The 25828-nt window shown below is 34.2% G+C and overlaps 3 protein-coding genes across 7 annotated transcripts in view; 1 reads left to right on the top strand and 2 right to left on the bottom strand.

The window, feature by feature from the left end:
- Positions 1-270: 270 nt before the first annotated feature.
- LOC133176992 (uncharacterized) lies at positions 271-2427 on the top strand. The gene is made up of 6 exons (XM_061312105.1): positions 271-451; positions 582-895; positions 1292-1414; positions 1502-1697; positions 1778-2039; positions 2122-2427. Exons 1-6 carry the CDS (start codon positions 369-371, stop codon positions 2389-2391), a joined length of 1248 nt encoding a protein of 415 aa, XP_061168089.1. The 5' UTR covers positions 271-368; the 3' UTR covers positions 2392-2427.
- On the bottom strand, positions 1220-7084 carry LOC133176903 (uncharacterized). The gene is made up of 8 exons (XM_061311997.1): positions 6948-7084; positions 6303-6525; positions 5658-5742; positions 4700-4795; positions 4230-4398; positions 3430-3565; positions 2630-3325; positions 1220-1412 (listed from the first exon to the last, which is right to left on the bottom strand). Exons 1-7 carry the CDS (start codon positions 7025-7027, stop codon positions 2630-2632), a joined length of 1485 nt encoding a protein of 494 aa, XP_061167981.1. The 5' UTR covers positions 7028-7084; the 3' UTR covers positions 1220-1412.
- Positions 7085-7983: 899 nt separating this feature from the next.
- The window catches only part of LOC133189223 (regulating synaptic membrane exocytosis protein 1-like), a 44226-nt gene continuing 26381 nt past the window's right edge, over positions 7984-25828 (bottom strand). For 2 of the 5 annotated variants that reach the window (XM_061324628.1, XM_061324642.1), the window contains 19 exons: positions 25164-25360; positions 23555-23660; positions 22698-22805; positions 19747-19870; positions 19463-19554; positions 19205-19311; positions 17504-17634; positions 17165-17330; positions 16761-16868; positions 16270-16396; positions 15812-16030; positions 14854-15064; positions 14354-14463; positions 13975-14160; positions 13189-13306; positions 12600-12965; positions 12252-12472; positions 11885-12024; positions 7984-10818 (listed from right to left, as the gene is read on the bottom strand). In XM_061324628.1, coding sequence (XP_061180612.1) covers positions 10588-10818; positions 11885-12024; positions 12252-12472; positions 12600-12965; positions 13189-13306; positions 13975-14160; positions 14354-14463; positions 14854-15064; positions 15812-16030; positions 16270-16396; positions 16761-16868; positions 17165-17330; positions 17504-17634; positions 19205-19311; positions 19463-19554; positions 19747-19870; positions 22698-22805; positions 23555-23660; positions 25164-25360 — 3068 coding nt within the window. In that variant the 3' untranslated portion in view covers positions 7984-10587. The remainder of the gene's footprint in view (positions 10819-11884; positions 12025-12251; positions 12473-12599; positions 12966-13188; positions 13307-13974; positions 14161-14353; positions 14464-14853; positions 15065-15811; positions 16031-16269; positions 16397-16760; positions 16869-17164; positions 17331-17503; positions 17635-19204; positions 19312-19462; positions 19555-19746; positions 19871-22697; positions 22806-23554; positions 23661-25163; positions 25361-25828) is intronic. The other 3 variants (XM_061324635.1, XM_061324649.1, XM_061324655.1) reach the window with 3 other exon arrangements.

Raw genomic sequence — 25828 nt, 5'->3', positions numbered from 1 at the left:
TTTTGTCCTTGCACAAACACAATATTCTATCAACATTTTGTATTTCCTAAAATGAGTTATGAATTTAAATTAATTACAAACTGATAAATTCTTAGCTGTAATAATGTATCCCTCTCCTATAATTTTTATTTGGTGTTTTTAGGAGAGGGCTAGCCCCCCCCCCCCCCCCAAGAAAAAAAAACCCACAACAATGGTGAGGGCTACATTATTGCAGCTAATAAATTGTATGTGTATATGAAAATTGAATATGTACATGCCCACATGTTTATACATGCCCACATGTTTATTTAGTGATATGAAAATGCAAGGTTGCTTACATTTAGATTGACGACTCTGTGGATTATATAAGGGGATCCTGCTTGGCCTCCATGAAAAAAATCAAGTACCATGTATATATTTGTGTAGAAAACAAGCAAAAAGTCTGCTTTGCCTACTGTGAATGTCCAATTGGGTAAGGTAGCATTTTTAATAAGATAAAAATTAATTTGATAAAATCCCTTTCTTTATCTTGACTCCTTTCATATATACAGCAAGCATTAACTTCTAGTCTACATTGTATCTATAATTAAATTTCATTAAAGTTTGGCCCAGTCATGCAGCCACATAGGCGGTCTACTTTTTTACATTCACCACCTACAACTTAGTGAAAAGCTAATGTCGGATAGTGCCACCTCTAAATCATGTCAATGGAATGTCCCCCGCCCTATGAAAATGGAACCAAAGCCCTTGAAAGACTGGAACTTAAGTCGACCCAAGTTGAGCTCGGAAGGCCAGGTTGAGTTCAGGGAAAAGAAACAGATTGACTTTGATCCACGTCACCCAGATCAGAGGGAATTTCAACTTGCTCACTCAATTGAACAACTAAAGATTCTTAAGGAAATATTCCCCAAAACTGGTGAGCTTGTAAATTGGATATAGATATGGTATTACAATGTAGTGAAAAATTATGAGATTTGATGTTTTAGAATATCTTATATTTTTACACCAATAACACTTCGTAAATACAGCTGATCTTTGTTATCTCGAACACCGATATCTCGAATACCATGGATATGTCGATGTCAATTGGAATTGCCAGCCACTTATTCTTTAGGTATTTAACCCTTGATATCTTGAATACTCGGATATCTCAGTTTTTTTTCTTGGTCCCATTGATTCGAGATAACGAGGTTTGTCTGTATTTCAAATAATATAAAATGATCAATAAATCATGCCTTGCAACAGTGAATGTATTTATTAGGTTCTTACAATAAACAAAAGATCAAATTTAATATATGATTTAAAATGTCAGGTATGTGTCATTTATGGATGATCCCAGATGAAACACCAGAAGTAGTAAAAGAAGTGGAGGTACAGACATCTGAGGATCCTATGGAGATGGCAATGAAGGCACTAATTCTGTCCAAGGAGAACTGTAAGAAAAAATAAACACAGAATTCAGATTATATAATTACTTGTAACTGATCAGAATTCAAATTTATTTTCCATGTTTTTATAATAGTGCCGATGGCAATCTCAATTGATGAAAACCTCAGCTTATTCATTGAGGAGAGAACCCAGGGCCAAAGATGTTGTCCAATATGGAGAGAGCTGCACAAAGGGAGAATAACCAGTTCTCTCTTTGGTGCAGTTCTCGGCTCTGGTGCTAACCCTAACTCCCTGGTAGACCAGATAATTAAAGGATCTGGTCTAGACAGGTACAGTACATTTCATGCAAAAAATTTAACATTTTGGAATTAAAACACTTATTGATTACATTCATGAATGTTTATTTTAGATACCAGTCACTGCCCAAAGCAATACAGTGGGGCATAGACCATGAAAAGGAAGCCCTCCAGGACTATCTCTGCCTCCAGAATTGCGTTACTAATCTAACAGTGGAACCATCAGGACTTACCATATATCCATCTCATGCATTTTTAGGTGCCTCTAGTGATGGATGGATATATGATAAGTCCATGCCAGTGGGTAACCAGAAAGGGGTGCTGGAAATTAAATGTCCTTATTCTATTTCCAATGAAGTCATCACAGACAGAGAGGTACAACAGTAGTATTTTTTTTTTCCATTTATTCAGCTTAATTGTTTTTTGAATTGCTGATCTACAGAAATTTAATTTATAGGTGCATGAACTTGCTGGACAAGGTGGTTTCTGTCTGGAGATGACTGATGAGGGCCCTCGCTTGAAAAGATCCCACAAATACTATGCCCAGATTCAGGGAGAGATGGCCATCATGGGTTGCTCATGGGGAGATTTTGTGGTTTGGACAGCTGCCTCTCAGAGCAATTGCTTTATCGAGAGAGTTTATTTCGATGTTACCTTTGTAACTTCAATGATGCCCAAACTTGTAGAATTTTTTGTTAGTTATATTTCACCTTCTTATACTAAATAGTAAAACTCCATGATGCCTCATTGAAACCTGTGTTGATTGACCAATTTGTCTTTGCATAATATTTCTGATAATTTTAGCCATCAGATCAAATGAGGACCTTATCATTTTAACTTTATAGAGGAAAACATTCAAAAAGTAGTGTTCAACATTTCCACTTCTGTCTTCCCACCTATTCAAATCATACCATTATGCAGGCGTTAAAGGAATACTTGAAGTTTTAAATTGTTCTTTAACTTACCTAATTCTCAATCAAAGGGACATCAAAGTTTGTAATCCAACAGCAAACAGCAAACATCTGTGACGCTAATGGCACTAAAGAAAGAGAAAGAATACCATCAAAAATATGAAAATTCTTTACACGACCTATAGCTCTTTCTACATGAATTCTTAATTTAGCAATATCTTGAGTTTCGAAAACATCTTTAGTAGAAAATTGGTTAGAAGAAGAACGAAAAGGTGGGATATTCAAAGTGCAGCCCTTTTTTTCTAGCAAATCTCGTATAGTAAAACCCTTGTCTGCCATCACCCCATCCCCTTCCTCCAGAAGTTCAAGAAAGAGGGATCGCTCTATCATCTGGCGATCTGACACCTTCCCACCAAAGCTCTCTGAAACAAAAGATATAACACCAGAGGGAGTGATTCCAATAAGAAACTTTAAAGTGGTATGATGCTTGTAGTGTGAAAATGACTGATTCTGATTAATCAAACTGCTAGATCTCTGAATAAATATTTCTGTACAATCAAGTATAACTCTAAGATTTGAAAAAGAATGAAAGCATGATGGCATATTTCTCTGTATAATATCCCTAGATGGAAAGGGATTAAGCTCTTTCAGTTCCTTGTAGAGAAGGCACACCCAAGTTGCAAAGTATTGCGAAAAGGTCCCTGTTGACACTCCAAATCTCTCTGCCATGTCCTGGACATACAAGCCAACCTTTAAATATTGAAGACACATATAAAAAATTTAAATATTAAATGAACCCTTAAATCAAAAAGCATGGAACAATTAATATAATATTGTGTTTCTCCTATGATTACCTTAAGTCTCATCAAGGTTGCTAAGAATTGATCAATAGGCTCCAAAGCCATGCACCTTCTAGTTCTGCTCCTTTCTTCTGGGGTTGAGGAACTGCCTCTCCAGTATACCATTCTCTCACATTTGGGAGCCAGATAACTGAATATAAAAGAATTAAGTTTTTAATACATCAAGGGATGGGTAAATGAATGGATAGATAAATTAGATGCTAAAGTGGTTTCAAGAACATTAATAAATCATATTTTACTATATCATTCCCAACTATCTCATTGGCTTAAACTTGATCACATGATCCTGCAAATTAAACAATCATGGTGATAACAATATACAATTATGGACTTTAGTGTAGGTCGATATGTGGTTATAAGGACTCCTCTCCAGTGATATTGACCAAAGACCCAGAAAGTGATAGCAACCGAGCTTGCGAGGTCGCTATCATTTTCTGTGTCTGAGGTCAACATCACTTGACATGGCTCCTTATAACCAAACTTACCATTCATTTATATTAGTTATATTATATAATCACTCAAAATGAATATCCTGACAAAGTCCTAACTGAACAGACTTGGCTGACATTAAGTCACAATGGTAAAGACATGCTTCTTATATTATGACGTCACATTCTACACAACTTTGGTGGAGCCAAAGTGTGAGTCATGCGATGTCATATTCCACCAATGTGCTTTTGCGTCAATATCACAAAAGGACGAATATCATTTGACATCCTTTCAGCCAATGAAAATTACAGAAATAATCTTATATAATATTTGTCAATATTGACTGGATGTTCCTATATACATACTTGAAGAGCCATAAAAAAACTGCAAAGGTTGGCAGTCCCGTATAAAACTTTGTCATGGCATCATCATCCTTGATCTTTGCCACAGACCATTTACTATCTTGCAGTCTTCTCAACTCAGACTGGAGCTTCCTGTTCTCAAGTAACAAGGGATCTGGATCACATTGTACACCTACAATCATTTAATGAATGTTTACCCTTGAATAGACAATACATGTATATTATATGAATCATAACTATAAATCTAAAGTAAAAAATTACAACTTGTGGTGGTTACATAAAAAGAATCTGTAACATGCTTCTGAAATTCAGTTCTTATTGATTCTGATTATGTTAATTACATTGTATATTATGAAAACAATGATTAGACTAATAAGTCTAATAAGTTATGGCAGGCATAATATTTGAGATCACATGCCAGATGTACGATATACCTTTAAGATGCACATATAATTTATTTTGTAAGAATATACCAATATCTCTTGTCAGTTTGACACCAGTGTCCACATCCTCCTCCTCCTCTAATATACTGCCTGTAGCTGAACAAAGTGAATCAACTTCCTCATCATCTGTAAACATAAACACATTCATAGACAATTCTAAAGCCAAACAATCCAATTCTGATTGGCATTATTGCATCATAAATTATGGGTACACAGGGTTTGACGCTAAGGCACGTCTGACCGACCCAGTCTAGTAAATGCGTGGTCCGGTCGTGTTAAATTTTCATGAACTAGACCGACTGGTCGTGTGGATGAAATAAATGTTAACCCTCATTTCAGTTTTTCAAATAAATGCTCTAAAATCTTTTTAAAGAAATTTTCCTAATTTTCCGATTGCAAACACAGCCATTGCTCTGAAAAAGAAAACTTCCTTGCATGCCACAATCGCTATTTTTGAGCCCGGCTGTAATAGACAAGTCACAGTCGAAACTAGCTTCGTTCAGTATCATTTGGTATGAATAGTCATTGAATAATATAGTTTTTGATTTATTTACATGTATATTAATGGTAATAATTTTATTTAAGTTCCTTGAATTAATGTTCTTTAAAGCTTATAATATTCGCATGTTGACTCATTGGGCTGCTCCCTATGGGCTCAATGGGCTGCTACCTATGGAACAGTCTGTCAAAATGTATACATGCGAGAGATACACTGCAGTATGGTTTCGAAACTTCTTTTCCATCATAATAGCAGGTTATAAAAAGAAAATTTTCAAGTTTGGTCAGGGCTAGTGATTTTATGGTTGGGGCTAGTAAAAATTATGGGAAGTAGCCCGACTGGTCTAGTACTCGTAAAAGTTAATGTCAAACCCTGGTACAACAAAATATTAATTAAATCATGTTTTAAGTTAAAGTTACTGATTTTACTTAAATCTTCTTCACACAGCTAAACTTCAACTGTGCAATACAAGTCTGACTAGACTCTCACCTTTGCAGTATGAGTGAGCAAAAAGAGAAAAGCTCACACTTTTCTTCTCCAGTGCTTCTTCTCTCTCTCTAGCCTCCTGGAAATCCTGTTCAAAACAAAAATTATAGTAAAGATAACTAAAGGAAAAATCTAATTTGGAACAAGTGTTCCAATACATGTACTTTACAATGAGAAGAATATTTAATATTTTTTTCATGACATGTACATATACTTTATAGGAAAAAAGGGTTGACCAATTATCATATCATATGTCTTTTTTACATTGATGAAATTAAGGAATGACTTGTCACGTAGGCATATTTCATGAAGCGAGCTAGCACTTCATGAAAAATATGCCTACGTGCTAGTCTGTGTGATCTACACACCAATAATTCACACAAAACTTAAAAACATTCCTTATATTTACATTTTACATGTTCAAAATCACCAACAATATACTCATTGTTTGAATTTCTCGCTGTCCTATATCGTTACATTTTTTATTAATGTCTCTGTATCCTCATTGTGACGTCACTTTAGCACGAGTTTCTCAGTGCATATTTCTACGCGTGAGTATACACTAAAATGGTATTCATATCAATTTCACAGTTGGCTTAGTAGAAAAACACAGCAAATGTAAATATTAAAAACTGATTTTTGATATACCCTCTGTAAATTTCTTTTTGTCATCCTCTCAACTCTTTTTACATCCACAGCCTTCTCCTTGTAAGAAAAAAGTGTTGGGACATAATTAGTATCTTCTGGATCATCACTATGCCACCCTAAAACAAAATGCTCAGAGCATATGCATGTGTGGTCACTGGGTGTGAAATCCTTTCTGTTGATGGCCTTAATCCACAGACGCCGTTTTCTGGTATCCTTTGGGAATCTTTATTGATAAAAAGCTCGAAATAAATACATGTATTTAGTACTGTAAATCTCTAAAACACACACACACAGAAACACCAGTATAATTATATTTTGTGTAGAATTACGTTAATTTCCAAAATGTGCAATAGAAAGACTGTTTGATTCTAGATCTACATATTTATCCTGTGATGAACTGTATATTTATCCTGTGATGAACTGTAATTATGTAAATAATTAAGTAAATATATAGAAATATATAGTCAACCATTTATATAGGTCGCAACTACTTTGCATCTCAACAAAGGAAATAGTATAATATTATTACATAAATGTGAAAATTAGTGGCGTACCCTTATGTTATATATACATGTACACTGTACAAAGGTATGTTTGAGATCATTTTATCATGAATTATTTGGAAGAAAAAAAATGATAACATACCTAAAAAAGTGAAGTCCCTTCTCCTTTCCCTTTGTGTCATCACGATTTGTACATCCAAACACGCAACACGTTCTTACCATGCCTAATGTTTATCGAGTAAACCGAAAGCGCAAGTTTCATTAAAGTGAAAGTTTGCCCTGCGGAAGTCGTTACGCGCATGTGCGAAGAGCAGGCTCGCAGTTACCGTGAAACGGTCTATGGTTTTTATATGTCTCTGGCGAGAATAAAAACGTCATTTATCTGTGTACTACGTCATCAGTTACAGAGAGGGGTGATATGGATTCAGAAAACCACAGTGTGGTGATCCGGAACGTCGGATCACATCGTCTCGTGATTGCGTAAATTCAACAGTAAAACTGAGTGACAAACAGTTGGGTATATAATAAAACATATTCTTGTATCAAACTTTTTATAACTTAGTGCTGATTGGTTGGAAGTATCGCGTAGTCTAAAATAATGAAAGAAAAAAGTTGGGGACAGCGATGTGAATTTATTGGTCAAAATATGCGATTTTCAGGAAAAGTGTAAATTTTATCTGGACTTCTTCAATATACCTTCATTTCCTGGCAAATTTTGTTGAGTGAATGTGTAAAATTCGTTCTAAAAATATGAATTGAAACCTGTATGTAATATTCCCAGCATATGATAACGGAAAAAAAAATTCCCCAGGTAAAAATATATAGGGCTAAAGTTCCAAGATATTAAATTTAAGAAATGTGTATATTTGAAGAATTTCCTTATCCTTCCACAAGTAATAGTCCCTCATCTTTATTCTTCTTTATTATTTTAAGAGCATTTTTAAATTGAATCCTGTATAATTTGCATAACTTCAAATGTTATAAAAATTAAATTGTAATAAATAGTTTTGAAGTTAGAGGTTCTGACTGAGCTTTTCCTAAAAGCTGACAAGTGACATACCTTAGAGCAAAAATAATGAAAATATGCTTGAAAATGTTTCTGTATTGAAGTAACTCATTTTTGGAAATCCACAGCTCTTTTCCCCTCAAAATATACTGACTTAAAAAAGAACAAAATCAAGATTTCATATTGACTTTATTTGATTGTAACAGTGTAAAGTTGATTCCTTTCCTAAATTTCAACAAAATGGTGCTGTCATGATGAAAGATTCAACAAAGTTAAAACAAACTGGTCAGAATATGGAAAATTGCCAAGTCTACTGCAGACAAAATTTTCAGCTAAACAAAACTCATTTTACAGATTTATATATATTTATGTAAGCAAAAAGATTTTCTTCTCATTAAATCCATCCTGTTCCTTTTAAATAAAACCATAAAGCACTCTTTGGTGGGAATATTGGGCACTACATGACCAAAATCTGCTCCCCCATGTGAGTTAGTCATGTGACAATCTAAGTAACAATATAGTGTAAAAATCTTTTTAGAATCAATGCAAACTTCCTCATTGTATAAAATTGATGTAAGTATAGGAATATGGATATGGTTTACATACATACACCTTGTGAATATATGAAGAAAAAACTGGATTTCCATCTGATAACGCATGTGCAAAACCGAGTAAGTAAATGCAGGTAAATAAGATCTGTACTAATTAAGCTACAGTCATATTAAATTGTTAATACAGTTTGTAAACAATGATTTTTTTGGGTCAAATTCACACCATACAGGTTTTGACAAAAAAGAAACAATACTTTACAGTTCTGAAATTTGTCCTCAAAGACCTTGGGAAAAATTTTTATGACAGGTTATCTTTCATATATATCATTCTTCATAATCTAGATTTGATTTACCCTGTTCATATATAATTAAGTAGAGTAAAATTTGTGCTTGCTTTAGAAAAACTGGCATTTGAAGAGATTTCAAACGAAACTCTTTACTTTTAGGAGATAAGAATGCTACAGTAATAGCAATGACACAATTGGATTTGAAAAAAGAGTTGTTGGAGGGGGGGGGGTGTTATATATTGTATGTAGATCATTTCATTCAGCCATTTCAACCCCAACTAATATCTGGTGTTAAGTTATGTATTATATGGTTATTTATTAAATCTTTTCCCCAAGAGAAATTGCTGTTATGGACCTGGAGATAATTAAATGAATACAAGTACACATTGACAGCTGACTTGATCAAAACCTCAATGTTAAACTCATGTTAACACTGTCATTTTCAACACACAGTCATGCTCCAGCTGTTCATTAAGAAAGTCTCTATGTAACAACAAACTTATTTACATGTTTTTATAATCATAACTTCTAAGGGGAAATTAAATACACACCTATTCTAAAATATGCAACATACATGTAAATGTATCATAAGAAATATATAGAAATATTATCCATATGTAATGTATATATCTTAATTAAAGAGGAAAAACAAAATGATCACAGATTTTTGTTTCAATAACAAGGAAAAACAGTCATAATATAAAAATTCAACTCAAACTTCAATTGACACCTGATTTTTTAACTAGAAACTCAACAAAAACTCATGTGCATAACACATAACTTTTAACTACACAAGTTTACAACAATGACATTTATACCCTATGCATAATCTTCAACAAATGCAACTACTTTTCACATAAAAATGTTCACAAATAAGTAAATAAAAATATCAATAAAAACTATCATCAAACTAATTCAGATACTCTGTATACCAACTTCTGATTTCAACAGTTTTCATCCTTAAACAACATTTTCAACTGATCAAGTTTTGCAGTTTATGTACAAAAGGTGGTATGTGCCATGGGGAAAATGGAACAATGCATATGAACTATAGTCGACATTTCACCACTGTAAGCCCTAGAGGGTTGTTTTCATTGAACACTTTTTAACACAAACTTTGCTTTTTTGAAGTACTGATGATTTTCAATGTTACATGTACCTAATGTTGCATGCAATTAAAAAACTGGCTGTTTCTTTCTTTAAGTGGGATCAATTGCCCCAAACTGGAATACTAATTTTCCTCTCATACAAAGACATTCCAGACCTGTTCTTACAATACCATTATCAATGAGTTGCATACTCTGCATGATACATGCATAAATTAAGCAATCTGATATCAAATAAATATCCTTTAAGACATTTTGCATGATACATGCAAATATCAATTGAATGTTCTTATGAATGTATTCTGTGAAATCACTAATTTTCTTAGGGGTTTAATTTTCAGTGTTTTCATGGTATAAAAACACCCAGGAAGTTATGCCCACCATGAAATGTTAAATTTTAAACAACAGTATCATATTCTTCCACCAACAATGAAATGGAATCCCTTAGATCAAACCCCTTGGAAATAAGTGAAACTACAGTACATGTCTTCAAGGGAGGAAATCACACACACAAACTTTCTATTATTTTTCTTGAAAGCTGTTTTACATGGAACGTACAGTACATCATTAGAAAGACTGCATCTTTGCTAACATGATACCATGAATGTCAATGAAAGTTTTTGTGTATTAATGATGATATACATGATAATCAATAAATATTCCATGAAAAGATATTAAGATCTTATTTACTAAATGCAGCAGGCCACTTTATGCATGAGTTATGTGCCCTTTATGCTATCTTAAAGTCCTTAATTTAAATTGCATACTCTACTACAAAATTGGAAAAGGTTAATTATGATAAGACAGTAAACAAGCTAAAATATAACTAATGCTACGTTCTGGGGCTGTTGTTATTGTAACCACTATCTAGAGATGTTGTTGAGCCTTTGCGAGAGTGACCAATCGTCGATGACGATGAATGATGACCAGCCAATGAAGAGCTAGTGAATAATTTGTACCAGCCAATAACAATGTTTGAAAGGTCTAAGTGATCTAGGAGTATTTGTGCCACACCCATAAATACTTTACGATCCATTCTTCCATAATCTCCCCATACTGTAACCTAAAACAGAAAAAGATAAGCTTAGTAATCAGCAAGCTAATTACTCTGAATGATTTTGATTTTATAACAAAATCCTATATAATAGATCCTAAATAATCTGTTAATCTGATGTCTTAACTCAGTTTAAACTAAAGATTTCTGGTGAGACTGCAGCTCTACTCAGGTTTACAAATGAAGCAATGGCCCTGCTGTTTTCCATCAGCAGATTTTTTCCCCAATGAATTCCTATGTAAAACTTTGATCACATATTGTGATCCCACCCTACCCCCAGGGGTCATGAATTGAACATGAACAAACTTGAATCTACACTACCTGAGGATGCTGCCACATAAATATGACTAATCATGGCTTTGCTGTTCTAAAGAGAAGATTTTTAAAGATGTTTTCCCCTATATATTCCTATATAAAACTATGATTGCCCATTATGGCCCAACCTTAGCACCGGGGTTTTGATTTGAACAAATTTGAATCTACATTACCTGAAAATGCTTCCATTTAAATATGGCTAATCAAAACTTTGCTGTTCTTGAGAAGAAGACTTTGAAAGATTTTTCCTATATATTCCTATCTAAGACTTTGATTGCCTATTGTGGCAATAGGTTTCACATAAATTTCATCTTTTCTGGCTGTGGTTCTTGAAAAGATTTTAAAAGATGCCATTAAATTTTCACTAATTCTTAGTTATCTCCCCTTAAAAGAGGGCATGGCCCTTCAAATCCCCCTCACCCAAGGATGCTTTGTGGCAAGTTTGGTTGAAATTGGCCAAGTGATTCTCATGTGATCTAAAAACTGAGAAATTTCCAAGGATTTGAGATATGGAGGGTAAAATACTCAAAGAATAAGTAGTTGGACTTCCAAATCACTTCAATATATCCATGGTATTCAGGATATCACTGTTCGAGATATCAAAGTTCAACTGTATTTCAAACCATTCTATTCTTGTGCAACCCTGGAGTACTGTTCATTATGAAAAATATTTTTTACATCTTATAGAAATCCTATGCCTCTGTCACAACATATTATGATACAACTATGTAAATTATTTAAGAAATGTCTTGCAGTTTACTTGTAATATTTTGCCCCTGTAGTCCTCGGTGAAGGCCAGCTGTTGTTGATACAGAGGATCTAATGTCCGTCTAGCCACAGTTGTCTTCTGTTTCTCCACACAGTGTTTCCCATCAATTAAGTACACCTTCACATAAGGAGCTGCAAAAGACAACTACTTGGTTATATTTGCAGAATATATATGCATATAAATTTTAAAAAGAAGATATAGTTTCATGTTGATTTACATGATTGTTTATTCAATATTTTGCTTGAGGATGACATAATTATTTAGCATAGATATTATTATTTTTATGAAGAAATCTCTACATTAAATTCAGCAAGATATATAAAAGCATCCAATTTCTAGCTGACCGTTGGGTACAAACCTGGAAGAATTTTGGCTCCTGCTTTAGGAATAAGGCCACGGGCCCTGATGACCTCCACCTCAAGATGGTGCTTTCTGTCATACAGACTGAGCTGGATCTCCCCTAGACAGGCTGAGCCCAGAACCTGGCGTCCCACAAGCTGAGCTGGACCTAGTCCATCAATAAAATCCCCAAACTGTCCTTCTGGTCCCAGTCTCATTCCTGCAGGATTCAGCCAGAGACTAGGACGGAAAAATAAATTGTATAATATATATATTGTAAACCAAGTTATATTCAGTGTTAAATGAATTGGGCTGAAAATTTTGTATTTTAAATTGAATTTAAATAGAAGTTTGAAGTATTACTCACACACTCCCAGAGTCACTACTAATGCTCCCAATACTGCCATCAGTGGAGTCTTTACTTGGCTGCTTCACCAGACCTCTTCCTGACAACACTTCCTCACTTCGCTGGATCGAGCTCTTCTTCTTCCCATCAGATAGCTGTGAAGCACTGCTACTTCTGCGCTGGAGACCAATCAGTGACCCAATCTTGTGACCCAGACTTGGTCGCCTTCGACGACCCTCAGTGACACATGACCCGACCTCTGAGTCGGACATACTACCACTACTGCTCTGTTTCTGGAAGCCTTGACTATCACCTGTGGGAGTGCGTACAGAAGGTTGCTGTTGTCTGGGTATGGTAGACTTGGTATTTATTTTTTCTTTAAATTGGCTGAAATAAATGACAAAGAAATGGAAATGAGAGCAAAGAAGAAGGAGCTTTCAACCTTCAGAAAATGTTGTGTTCACACTACAAAGATATCACAAATACATCCACTTCACCCCTAGTGAAGATGGATACATAGCTTCACCCAACTCACTGTATTTTCAGAAACATTCAATGGATTCTATTATTTTTTGCTGAATGTGATAACTCTTGTCAATAATTAACTGACCTAAATTTTCTGTGAGGTTTCTCGGACTGGGTGGAGCGAACACTTATGGTGCTGACTTTGGAGATTTCGGAGATGTCGCTATCGCCATCACTTGGAATATCATATTCATTGCCCAAATCTAAAACCATTCAAAGGTCAATGCTCGAGTCAAATTCAAAGAGCAAGCATAAATTGTTTCATTTGCTTCTTCTTTCAAGAGAATTTTTTATCCTATAATCTAGATCAACCAATGCAATAAACTGTGACAACCAATTCAATTTTTTTTTTTTTTTTTTTAATCTTCATACAGTCAAACCTTGTTATTTCAAACTTGATGGGACTGAGAAAAAACTTTCAGGAGATTTCAAAAAATTCAAGATATTGAGGGTATAATATTTTAAAGAAAAAGTGGCCGAAGCTTCCAAATCACTTTGACAAATCTATGGTATTTAAACTATCAATGTTCGAGATACAGAAGTTCAACTGTATATACATTTTTGCTTTTCTATGCAGATTTGACAAATGAAATATACACACTATTACAAAGTCATTGATAGTTTTGACTTTCAGTTGGCAGTGACATGCTTGTCTTCAAGTGTCCAAAAAAAATGCATACTATACTATGTAATATGTATATTCACATTAGAGCCAGCGTAAGCATAGGTGAAGTCGAGCAAATTTCACCTAGATCAATCATTACATGTAATGTTTTCTACAATCAGAAAGTTAAGACTTGCACCATCTCAATTTTTTTTTGTTTGCGACACTCAGAAGTCCAATGTCCTAAGGCTGTAATTAAATCTTTACCTTTTCTACGCCCACGTGACAGGTCTCTGTCGTATTGGGGATATCCCCGTTCTCGGGATATAGATCTGTCGTAAGTCCTGCTATGACGACCTCTCATTGCTTCACTGTCTGAGAGATTTGGGGTCACACTGCCTGGTCGCATTCGACTCTTGATCTGACGAGCTCTCTCTTCTAAATCTCTCACTACTGATGAATAAATATTGAGTCAACAAATACAGTAAAACATGCTTATAGTGAACATACTTATAATGAATTGGCGCTTGGTGAAGTGATTTTTATTCCCCATGGCTTTATAATATATATTGTAAACTTAACAAATATAACAAATTACATTTATAATGAAGCAAAATACCCAGATAACACTGTAAGCATTACTAACCTCGATCTCTGCTTTCTCTCTGAGCATCCGTAGGAATTGCAGGCAACTGTCTCTTCTTGGGTGAGGGAGTGTTGGAGGGGGAATTTGCCATCAGTCGGGAGGGGGATGAGCTACAGTGAAAATATTTTGAATGCTGATTAACAAATTTTCTTAATTCTTTGTGAAATTTTAGTACATAAGCCAAAAACAACTTTTTGACAAAGAATTTTACATGGTACTGCATCCTCTTTGACAATTATAAATGGGACTTTTAAAAATTGAGCAATCATGCTCATCTGATCATATCATACATACATTAAGAATACTTTTTTGGTCAGGTTTCAGTTAAAGATCAGCATTTAAATGACTACTGGCCAAGTATAAAAGGTGTATAGAGAGGCCATACTTTGCAATACTTGAGTATCATAGGTCCCACTGAGTAGGTATAATGAATTGGTATTATACAATTATTTTTTTATCATGATGTCTCACCAAGAACATATATAAACATAAGTAAATACCTTAGATCCGGTGGGGAGAGTGAGCGAGTTACAGTTTCAGGCACACGATGGTAGGAGGAGGAAGGTGTCCTTGACCTATTTCTGGTGTGAATATCAGGCGGTTTAGGGGAAGTTGACCTCTGATGGGGGCTCTGTTCCCCAGGGACAGACAACTTCTCTACAGCAGTCTTTGGGTGTCGATGAGAACGTTCATGTTCCTCTCGACTAGATACTGAAATAATCAGAAAATATTCAGAATAAATAGCATAAAATCATTAATACAAAGAGCATCAATAAAAATTGTACATCGCACTTTTTAAAAAAATTCATACTTTTCAATTTAAAGAAATAATTCGCATCTTAAACACTTTATCCATACAGAGAACCTTGTTCATCTGAACGGCAAATATTCAGAAGCTTCACCTTCAGATTTGCTCATGAACACAAGTGTCCGGATCAACAAGGCTCCACTGTACATTTCTTATACTGACATGCAAAACAGTTTCAGATTTGCTCATGAACACAAGTGTCCGGATCAACAAGGCTCCACTGTACATTTCTTATACTGACATGCAAAACAGTTTTACTTACATAAAGAAATCTGCCCAGTAATTTCCTTTGTACTTATCAAAAAAATCAATATTTCTACAGTAATTATGATGTAAGGTTAATTATGATGTAAGGTTAGGGAAAGCCATGGAAAAAAGTTTTTCAGTATGGTCAAATACTAGAGGAGAGTTTTTCACAGTTTACCATAAACAATTCTAAGCTAAGTGAAAGAAATATACCCATCACCATGTGTATAAATAAAGTACTATATAATCATGGAGAGATAAGTTTATCAACCTCTATAAAGAGCAGCTCTCTTGAGATTTTTTCTACAGAGACTATTATCCACAATTCTCAGAGGAGGAAGAAAGTTTCTACCCATCACCATTTGCTTAGTTAGGATGCATTCTTAAAGTGTATCTAACAATACCTATAGCTTCTCTTAACCTGGTTACAGGGTCCTCCTTAGCAATGGGAACTTCCAGAGCTAGGGGGGAAATAGCTGGGCGGAATTGGCTCTTAAGAATGGGTATGGGCCTTGTGCGTATATGTGAGTATCTGTAATCTGTTGGGTCGGAGTATTCATCACTTCCTACTGAACTACCATATGAACTGCAGGAACTAGTTTTATCCAGACGACAAACTTCAGCTGTTACACAATATAACCTGTTGTCTTACTCAAACTCCATAGATTGAAAAAGTACGTAAAGAAACAAAAGTAGGAAACAATATCTGAGATATTTGGTGTATTCTACCTTATCATATTGTGCATTGATCAAAACCTGCCAAAAATATATCAAAACTCCACCTATGTGCATTATAAAATAATTTCCTGTCTCATCATCATAGATACACAATATGCAACTAAACAAGAATGCACAAGAATACCTGGGATATTTCCCATGAACCTTTCGTCCATATCAAACTCGGACATGTCACTGTCACTGTGACCACGAGAGCTAACAGGGGGGGATAGGTGATCTTTTCTTCCATAATATGCCTCCTGGTGAGTTTTCTGGAGAACCAAAATTATTGACAATTAAAACCTTTAAAGATATAATGTTTTACATTCATTCATATGTGCAGGTACCTGCAATGAGATTATCTTCCATAGCAAGTTCCATATATGTTAAAATATTTATGGATATAAAATTAAGTTATTAAAAGAAAGTTACCAAAATAAAAGCACAAATACAAATATCAAACTCTATATATTATTTCTAATAAGTTGTCAAATTGTGAATAAAGTTTACCTTTAAAAAAAAAACAAAACAAAAAAAAACAAACAGTTGAGTAGTTAAACAAATAATGGGGGTCTGCAAAGCTAACCTGAGAAATTACACACGTGAGCTAAATTACATGGAAGGATTAAGACTTACAGTTCTGGGTGAGGACTGAGGAAGGGGTAAACTGCTCTCATCATGTTGTGATAGGGGGTACCAGAAAGGGTCATCCTCTAAGTTAGCACTGTGTAAGTCAAGCAGGACCTGTCAACAGACAAGTAGTAATATATATTTATTTTAAATTTTACATGTCAAATTGATACAGTTGAACTTCGATATCTCAAACACAGATATCTCAAATACCATGGATATGTTGAAGTGATTTGGAGATCCCAACCACTTATTCTTTATGTATTTTACCCTCGATATCTTGAATCTTCAGATATCTCAAAGTTTTTCCGCGGTCCTTGGAGTTTGAGATAATGAGGTTTGACTGTAGTTTGATAGTTTAAATGAAATATAAACCTGTACAGTGTGCTTTATTAAAAAAAAGTACAAACCTCTCCGAGAAATTCACTTGGTCCCATCCTATCGTAGTCCCAGACTGTTATCTCCAGCAGTGAGTTACGGAGGTCAGCTATCGTGACCCCATCATACATAAAGGTCTGGTTCCAGGTGGGCTCATTGCTATTCATCACTGTCTTAGTTCGCCTCCTACTTTTTTCACTAAAATTAGACATAGTTTCTACATACATATTTGTATTCATTACACAATATTAAACATAACAGATAATGTAAAATTATAGATAGCTCTTGCCTACTGATAAAACTACCTACTGAAGTTTCAAAATCTCAAAATTGTTTCACTTATCAAGGAAAGAAAAAAAAAACAAACAAACCTCCTATCTGGAAGCAGATAGACTTTGCAGTAAGGGTGTCTGAACTGGCCTTTAGTTGTAGGAGGCAAGTTTGTAGCACTAATGATGGTCAAAATCAACTCCTGTCCTTTCACATTATACCACAACTTTAACTGAAAGCAAACCAATTTTTTCATAGTAAAACTGGACTCACCCCAGACAAAAAATATTGTCATTTACTTTTTATTTGCAAGAACTTTATTTGTTGTGTATTTACTTAAAACTGTCTCCTCTTGAAAATTTTATTCTCACATATTGTACGTGTACAAAATTGGCATATTTAAAATTTAGCGCAATCACTGGGTTTGGAGGAGTTGGCGTAATCATGAATTAGCGCTACACATGTACGTGCCGTGTATTGTATATTTAAATGATTTCTTAGCGGTATTCATAACTTAACGCATGGTTGACTGTGCCAAAACCGCTAAAATATGAAGCCCGCTTTTTTAAGTACACATACAGTACATTTTTATTATAATTTAAGATTATTTACAACAATAACCATCATTTATGAAAATTTGATCTTTTATGAAAATTTGATCTTGTTTATGAATGCCAACAGGGGTCGACATTATCGGTTGCCCGATTGCCCGGGACAAGTAAATTCTCAGTTCGGGCAAGTGAATCTTACGACGTACTTGCCCGATCGGGCAAGTGAATTTTTCTCATAGAAACGTACGTATTTATTTAGTTTACATTAATTTATATTAAAAAAACCCCCAATAAATTGAAGACTTGATTTCCGCCAGGTACCTGACTGACATTGTTTTTGCATTCGGAATTCCGTGTCAGCATTTCTGGATTATACCTTTCATTTGAAAATCGGGTTCGTTTTTCCGTTTTTTTCCCCTGGTAAATATGCTGTTCGTCTAATATCTTTGTTAACTTCTTATTTGCAAATTAGATTATTTATTCTATCTTCCTTCAGCGTTGTTTCACAGTTATCTAAGAAAATAACAATCCACGAAAGAATCCTACCGAAAATAATTTTTAAAAATATGAATTTTATTAAAACAGAGGGTTATTGCTATATGGCAGTGTGTGTTCACAGGTTAAATTTACAAGGACAGTTGTATACATTTATGTGCAAGTGCAGCATCAAAATTTTTTCAGGTACCTCACCTTACCAAATTGACAGTAGTGTATTTGGTCACATTTTTTCTTGTCATAACATTTACAGTAATAAAACATTTCTTCTGAAGTTCTTTCCTTATTTTGGGCAACAAAGTTTTGCGTTCGGACAAGTCAAAGTTTGAGATCACTTGCCCGAAGGGCAAGTAAATCTGAAAGTTAATGTCTATTCCTGACCAAATAACTATAATAAGCTAGGTGTTGAAAAAAATTGGGTAATCTACTGCAAGCAAATTATAGAAATTTAATACTTTTTTTTCCTGAGTAAATCTTCTTAAATCAGATGGACCCACATACATGTCTATAGTTATCAAAATAAATTTTATGTTTCTAAAACTATGTCATATCCAGACTGATGAAGATTTAGGACTGCTACTACCAATTGCCTCATTCACCATTCAGACAACTTCTTTGTTTTGATATCATTGAGACAGCATTGATTTTCTTGAGTTTTACTTTGCATGTCCTAAATCCAGTCAGATTTTCCATAATTATCTGTCTAGCCAAACTAAAATTAGAAAGTCTGGAAATCAGAGCAGCTGCAACATTTACCTGGATTTTGCCCATGGATTTGGAAGTCTGCGTTCTTGACCTAGAACTAGAGGGCAAAGGGGTTGTTTCTGATAGATTTGGTCTTCTGCCGTGGCCATTGGTATAATCTGAATTTAAAAATTTCATTGCAAATAAATTCGAAGGTTCAGAAATTTGATTTCTTTTCCCTAATTAGACAATTCATTTTGTCCCATATACTTCCTTTGATAAATTTGACATAAATTCCATTAACAATTGATACAATGTATATGTACTGACCTTTGACCCTCTTACCTCTTTGGTCATGGTCCAGTGGACTTCGTCGAGTATTATGGTCACTTTGTTGTAATCCTGGTGGAACTTCACCAGAACTGCAGGCAAGAATAAAAATGTGGTGCAAAATTTCTAGCTTCCCAACAAGAGCAGTCATCAATCAAACTCCAAAATCTTAGACTTGAGAATACTTACAAAATCTTGAGATATCTTCATTTAAAAGACATATAATTTTTTGAATATATATATATATATATATATATATACACGCACACAAACAGTTCCCTTACATGGCATTACGATGGACAATTAGCTCCACCTGTGGTTCCTGCTTGGACTCCATGATGATGTCTCGAACCTCCTCAAAAGTGGCTCTCTGTAGACATCTCCCATTGAACTCCAGGACCTCATCACCTACAATAAACCGACTCAGTTATAACCTCTGTATCAGACAATTTAAGGAAAATCAAAATATCTGCTACATATATTGTCTTCTGTGATAGCCTAATATTATTATCAATATAAATACTTCTTGTATTTGAGAGTACATTGAAAATTTTCACCCCAAGAAAACCATTGTCAACTGAGGCACAACCAAGGTTGACAAAGGTTTTCAAGGGGTTAAAATTTTCAATGTTACCATCAACTACAAGCACTATTTATTACATTATACTAAATGTTTTATACAAATAAAGGTGAAGTGGGTGCATGATTCCATGCAGTCAATTTTTTTTTGAATACGACCCATCGCTAAGCAATGGTGACTGTTGCTAAGTTCTATCGTTTCATCATTCAGAGGGTAACAGTGTTTTTTAACAATAGTTTCTCGACAATTCAACTTGAAGTTATTTACATGAAAAATTTATATAAAATAATATCATTTAGTGGCAAAATATTATACAATCATTGCTGTTTTTGAGGTCAATACGATGATTTAGCCACCTGAGGAGTACAATATTCACCAAGCCCGAAGGGCGAGGTGAATATTGTACTTTGAAGGTGGATAGATCATCATATTGATTGAACAAACAGCAATAATTGTTTTATTATATGATTCAATGATTAAATGATACAAGCTCATTAAGCCGTTCATACTACCTTACTTGATTACATTTGCTGAAGTTCTAGCCAAATGCAATGAGAGAAACAGGGTTAAATAAACATTACTAGTCGTATTAATTTGGATTTTTTAAAATCACTTACTATGAAAAAAAAAAGAAATATTCAGGATCTTTTATAGGATCGATTTTGAAAAAAAGGGGGGCATTATCAGGGAAAACTGACAGATGATAAAAATCTTTGATTAGCCCCCACAAAAAGAGAATTCTCTTAACTTCAAATTTTGTTTGGGGTTTGGGTTGGGTTAGGGTGGGGGATTAAGGTCCATATTATAATAGTGGGGGACCAGCCTTTCAATGAATATTTTTAGTCTAAATTAAAAGTGAAAATTTAAGTTAAAAAAAAGTGTTGGGGGGTCCCCTGCATCCCCCAACCACCCCCACCCCAAATTATTTATTCCCTTTTCTTGTGTTCACCTGAGTGGAAGTCGATAGCAAGTGAAACAGCTTTCCAAAACTTTTTGTATCAATTTGGAATTTCCCGATCTATTTTTAGACCAATGTAGAGAAAATAAATCCTTATATTCACCTGGAAAGTCACGTGCAGGTGAATATAACGTAGTATTTTTTTTCTACATTGCTGGATCTCAGCCAATCAGAGAAATAGGAATTATTAAATCATATAATTAAAATGGTTATTGTACAAGAAATTTTTCATCAAATAAACGTAGGTAATAAAGATTTTTAGCTCATCTCAACCAATCGTTATTTATAGTAGTATGGCAGTTTTATGTCAAATGAATGTTCATCAGATCCATTAGTTATACACATAAGTTTCTCATTACAAGTCTTCATTAAACAACAATACACGTCACTTGCAGCATCTCAAGCAAAGTAGTTAGTATGCACTCTAGTATGCTCTCTAGATGCATTGACCCGGCAAGTTTGGTCCTGTGATGTAGGTTTTATAATTCTGTGGGAATTGACCTGCTTCAAAATCTTTAACATGGTCACCAAGTCAGAGAATATAGGCAAGTTCAATATCCAAAGCATGTCTCATAGTGATTTGGTCCTTGTATAGCTTATAATTAGTTGGACAATGAACCTGCTTCAAAAAAATTAACCTGGGATCCCAATACAGATTGATGGTAAAGCAAATAAGCCTTTCCCAACCTTGTAGAGGTAAACTGTCAAAACCAGAAACTTTTTTCACATAATATTTCATGCATCCAATTGTGTGACTTGAAACTAGATCACTAAATGACCTAGATATTGGACTCTCCAATCAACACTGGGGAAAAATCAATCCCAGAGAGGAGACATGACAAGAAACCCAATCTGTTCCATGTGACTGTTTCCAAAAACAATATCTGGTCAAACTGATTTATTCTGAAAACAAGTCAATTCTCCCTTATGCACCGACTGACACTATATTTTCCCTATTTATTTCAGTTCTTAATACATGTCTTTCGTGTTTGTATAATGTTTTGTGGATGCTTCATGCAACTGCATGAAAATAATTAAACGATCAAAACTAGCTTACTCTCGGGAGTTCTGTAAACAGTTATATTAACTAGGCAGTTCTGAAAAGTGAGTTTTCCTTTCTTGGCATAATTTCAGGAGCCGTGTTAACAACAAGATGTATAGGCATCCTCTTATGACAAAACATGAATGAATTATGTATGAATAGCAGAAAACATCCCATAGCTTATAGTCCAGAACAACTCAAATTAGCAGGTTTTAATATAGAATATAACCAACTGGGGGTAATAAAAGTAACACATAATATCAAGATGGAAATTATATATCTAAAACTTCATATTTATTAAATATACCATTACTCCGATCCTGTCAAAGGATAATAATCTTTACAACTTGTACAAAGGTATGCAAATTGTATGATTTCATGGTGAAAAAGACAATGCAGAAAAGTTTATTAGATATCTTTATAAAATTCAAATAATTTGGTAAAGGCTAAATCATTTTTGACCTTTGGCCTTTCCTGCTTATCTGACAAATATTATGAGACTTAACAGGGACCAGAAAGGAGGTCTCTATCTTCAAAATCATAACCAAATTGGCTACGATCCAATACTACATTTTCCTATAACCTTCCCATACCCTCTTCATTATTAAATTTAAGATATATGAGAGATGGTGAGAAAATTAAGGTTAAACTATACCTGGTCTGAGATGGCCAACAGTGTCTGCTATACTGCCCTTTTTGACTTTCGTAATGTATGCACCGTGTTGGCCTAAAGGGGTCTCTCTTCCTCCAACAATGCTCAACCCTAGAGAGAATAAAAGTCCTCCATTATTCAGCAGATATTAACATTACTTACCATATCAATGAAAGCTATTGGTTCCCTGATCAAATGACCATGGTTGAATCTAAATTTGATGACTAATATTTGAACATCTGTGTAAATATCTTTTTTGATTACATCTGTATGATCTCTATAAAATTTAATTATACTGTGGCTTTTATCATACAATATTAATGCTCCTTTTACATGTTTTTTGCTTCAATCAAATTATCTTGCTTCTATATGATGTCTCATATCTAAACATATGTGCATATAGTAACAGTCTTCCTTCTGAACTGGAAATATAGATACATGTAATCATAAGCACTCAATGGGTTTCATCAAAAAATATTTAAACCCATTTTTTAAATACATTGTCAGTATGTCTGTCAGTGTATTTAAAATTGGTCAGTTTTGTCACAGATTTCTGAAGACTTTCATGTGTAATGCTACCAACCACATATATCACTATTATAAGCTCCATTAATCACATATCAACATGAAAAATGGCCAATAAACATGTGGTTGACTTTTTTCTCAATCAAGTCAGAAGTGGGAGGGGGTGTAGTGGGGAGGGATAGGTTAATTAATTAATCCAAGTGAAATTTAATTTGTAGCTCTTGGTGACATATTTCAACCAAACAAATGGGACTTTTCCCCCTTTTAGAACCATATATTATTCCTAAAGAATTTAAGGCTTTTAGAAATATGTTTCCTACATGTTTACAACCTACCTAAAATTGCACAGTCATCCTGTCTTGCTCCATCAATGGTTTTTTTAAGAATCATGTGACCCACGTAGGTAGAACCATCTGATGACAATTTCCAGGTAACGGGATGCTACAATTCCAGCGTTAAATCAGTCACAGCAATCATGTTAACTGTTAAATCAGTCACACAAAATATCGACATTTCATGATCTTATGAGAATTCTTTAAAGTTATACGGTGTTCACAATCATGACTTATGATTTTATTGGAGGCAGAACATATGCTATTAAGTTTTTTTTTTTTGTTTTGTTTTTTTTTTTTTGCCTTGACATTTTATAACTAGTAGCAAATGAAATTGAGACATAAGAAATTTGAAATTCTCAGATGAAAACAAATTTACTTTGAATGTCAAAGCTTCTGCTCTTAAATTTCATTATCTCACTTTTTGCAATAAAATGAATTAAACATCATCCATACAAGACAATGTACATGATGTAGATCTCAAAACATGACAAACTAGTTAGACTTGAGAATTATTCACAAATTATATCAAAGAATTATTCATAAATATCAAATTACTTTGAAAATGTACACACAAACAAACAGGCTATATCTACCACAATATAGTAACTATAGCAGAAAATGACACATGCATCATTTAATACAAAAAAGTTTAAAACACACAAAAGTAGGAATACCATTGAAGGAAGGAAAATTGCCAAGATAGAATATGTAAACACGAATATGTCACTGAAAGCCAAACAATAACAGGGTCCTCTGAAAGCAGTTTGGAGCTTCATGTAAAAAGGATATTATGAAATATGTAACTGATTTTCAATTATCTTGACAGAAAATTTTTAAATCTACTTTCCCATTATCTGTAAGAGTTATCTAGGTTTCATTATATACAGAATCCTAAAGGGTACCTCAACAGACAAGGAAAACAAAATGTCGTAGCTGTTGGTGTTCAAGTCGTATGAAGTTACCCCCCTTTTGACAGTGTCTATAGAAATCTAATCACTCTTCCTCTGTGTAGCATTATCTAATTGCGTAATTCTAAAGATCAGGGAATAAAACTACTGTGCACTTGCTGTAAATAGTGCATAAAGAAAAAGAGTTAATATTGAAAATTTCAAAAAATTGTGACAAATGCTATTTAGAAAAATACTGTCTAACATGAACATTGGACAGACACCACAATTTCAAAACAGGGAATTGTTAAACATAACTTCTTGTCATCCAAAATACTGGCCTTTTAGATATTTTTTTATTTCTTTTTTTAAAATCAAAGATAATTAGTATGGCTTATCATGCATGAATGGAAGATTTTTTTTAAAAAGTCAAATAGGTAGCTGGTCAAAGTAAATTATATCTAAAAGATTGAAATTTTCTGAGAACTTCTTTCTACAAAATCACTTAATGCACTGTTCACAAAATAGATTAGAAATGATGCAGAATTGTTCCACGGTGTTTAAAAAGTCTTTGTCACTTGTCATTCTACTACTTTCCAAGTTCATATGACAACAAGTTATGTTTATAAAATCTTGAAATTGCATGCCTAAATACAATGCATGTAAAAGAGGCTTTCCAGTACAGGAGGAAGCTTTTTGGCTTTAGGAACATTTGGAGGTACCTTGGAACTGTCTTCGTTTAATGTTTGGCTACTACTGGAGTGACCTGTATCAATTCCAGAGTCTTTCAAAACATGTGTCTCAGTCTCATAAGCAGCGTTCTTGCAGCAAACATTGCCATGGCAACATTTTTGACAGCCATTATAGGTGTCGGGCCTACCAGCGGAAATAGTTTGCCTTAAACTGCTTTCATTTCCCCCTGGAAACATAAAAATGGCAAGCTCTAAAAATGGAGAAACAAAGGGCGAGAGAAAACACAAAAATACCAAAAAAATCCACTACTGCCCAGTAAAATTAAAAAAAAACATGTATAAACAATAAAGCAACCACAGTTATATATTCCAACACCAGCAAAAAAATTCATCATATTCATCCTGAAAATGTGTCACTAGCTTGTCAATTCATTTTTTCTTAAACAAGGAAGCTGTCTAAGAGAATACAGAACTTGGATTTCTTTTTTGCACTAAAGGAAGAGCCTGAAGATTGAGGTAAATCAATCCCCCTATATCCGGTATCTTATTCCAGTCTATTTACACAATATTCCTTAATGTCAGGATTTTCCTGACAGTCGGAGATGATGGATGATCATAAGAATGCAGAATTGACCAAATCTGTCTATCAAACGAGAATGGATGACTAAATAAAGAATATAACTTATCCCACAGAG

The sequence above is a fragment of the Saccostrea echinata genome, unplaced genomic scaffold (genome assembly GCF_033153115.1).
Source record: "Saccostrea echinata isolate AGI-Se365-2 ecotype Australia unplaced genomic scaffold, CSIRO_AGI_Sech_v1 ptg000001l, whole genome shotgun sequence".
Classification (NCBI taxonomy): domain Eukaryota; kingdom Metazoa; phylum Mollusca; class Bivalvia; order Ostreida; family Ostreidae; genus Saccostrea; species Saccostrea echinata.
Note: the sequence above shows the minus strand (reverse complement) of the source record. Positions and strands in the feature narration are given on the sequence as shown.

Bases quoted from the DNA above. Each gene is read 5' to 3' on its own strand.
- LOC133176992 (XM_061312105.1), top strand. From the start codon at position 369: ATGAAAAAAATCAAGTACCATGTATATATTTGTGTAGAAAACAAGCAA. The intron at 452-581 runs GTAAGGTAGCAT...ATTTCATTAAAG, and splicing joins TACTGTGAATGTCCAATTGG to TTTGGCCCAGTCATGCAGCC. The intron at 1,698-1,777 runs GTACAGTACATT...TGTTTATTTTAG, and splicing joins AAAGGATCTGGTCTAGACAG to ATACCAGTCACTGCCCAAAG.
- LOC133176903 (XM_061311997.1), bottom strand. From the start codon at position 7,027: ATGGTAAGAACGTGTTGCGTGTTTGGATGTACAAATCGTGATGACACA. The intron at 3,566-4,229 runs GTATGTATATAG...TTTTATATTCAG, and splicing joins GTTTTTTTATGGCTCTTCAA to TTATCTGGCTCCCAAATGTG. The intron at 3,326-3,429 runs GTAATCATAGGA...CAATATTTAAAG, and splicing joins CAACCTTGATGAGACTTAAG to GTTGGCTTGTATGTCCAGGA.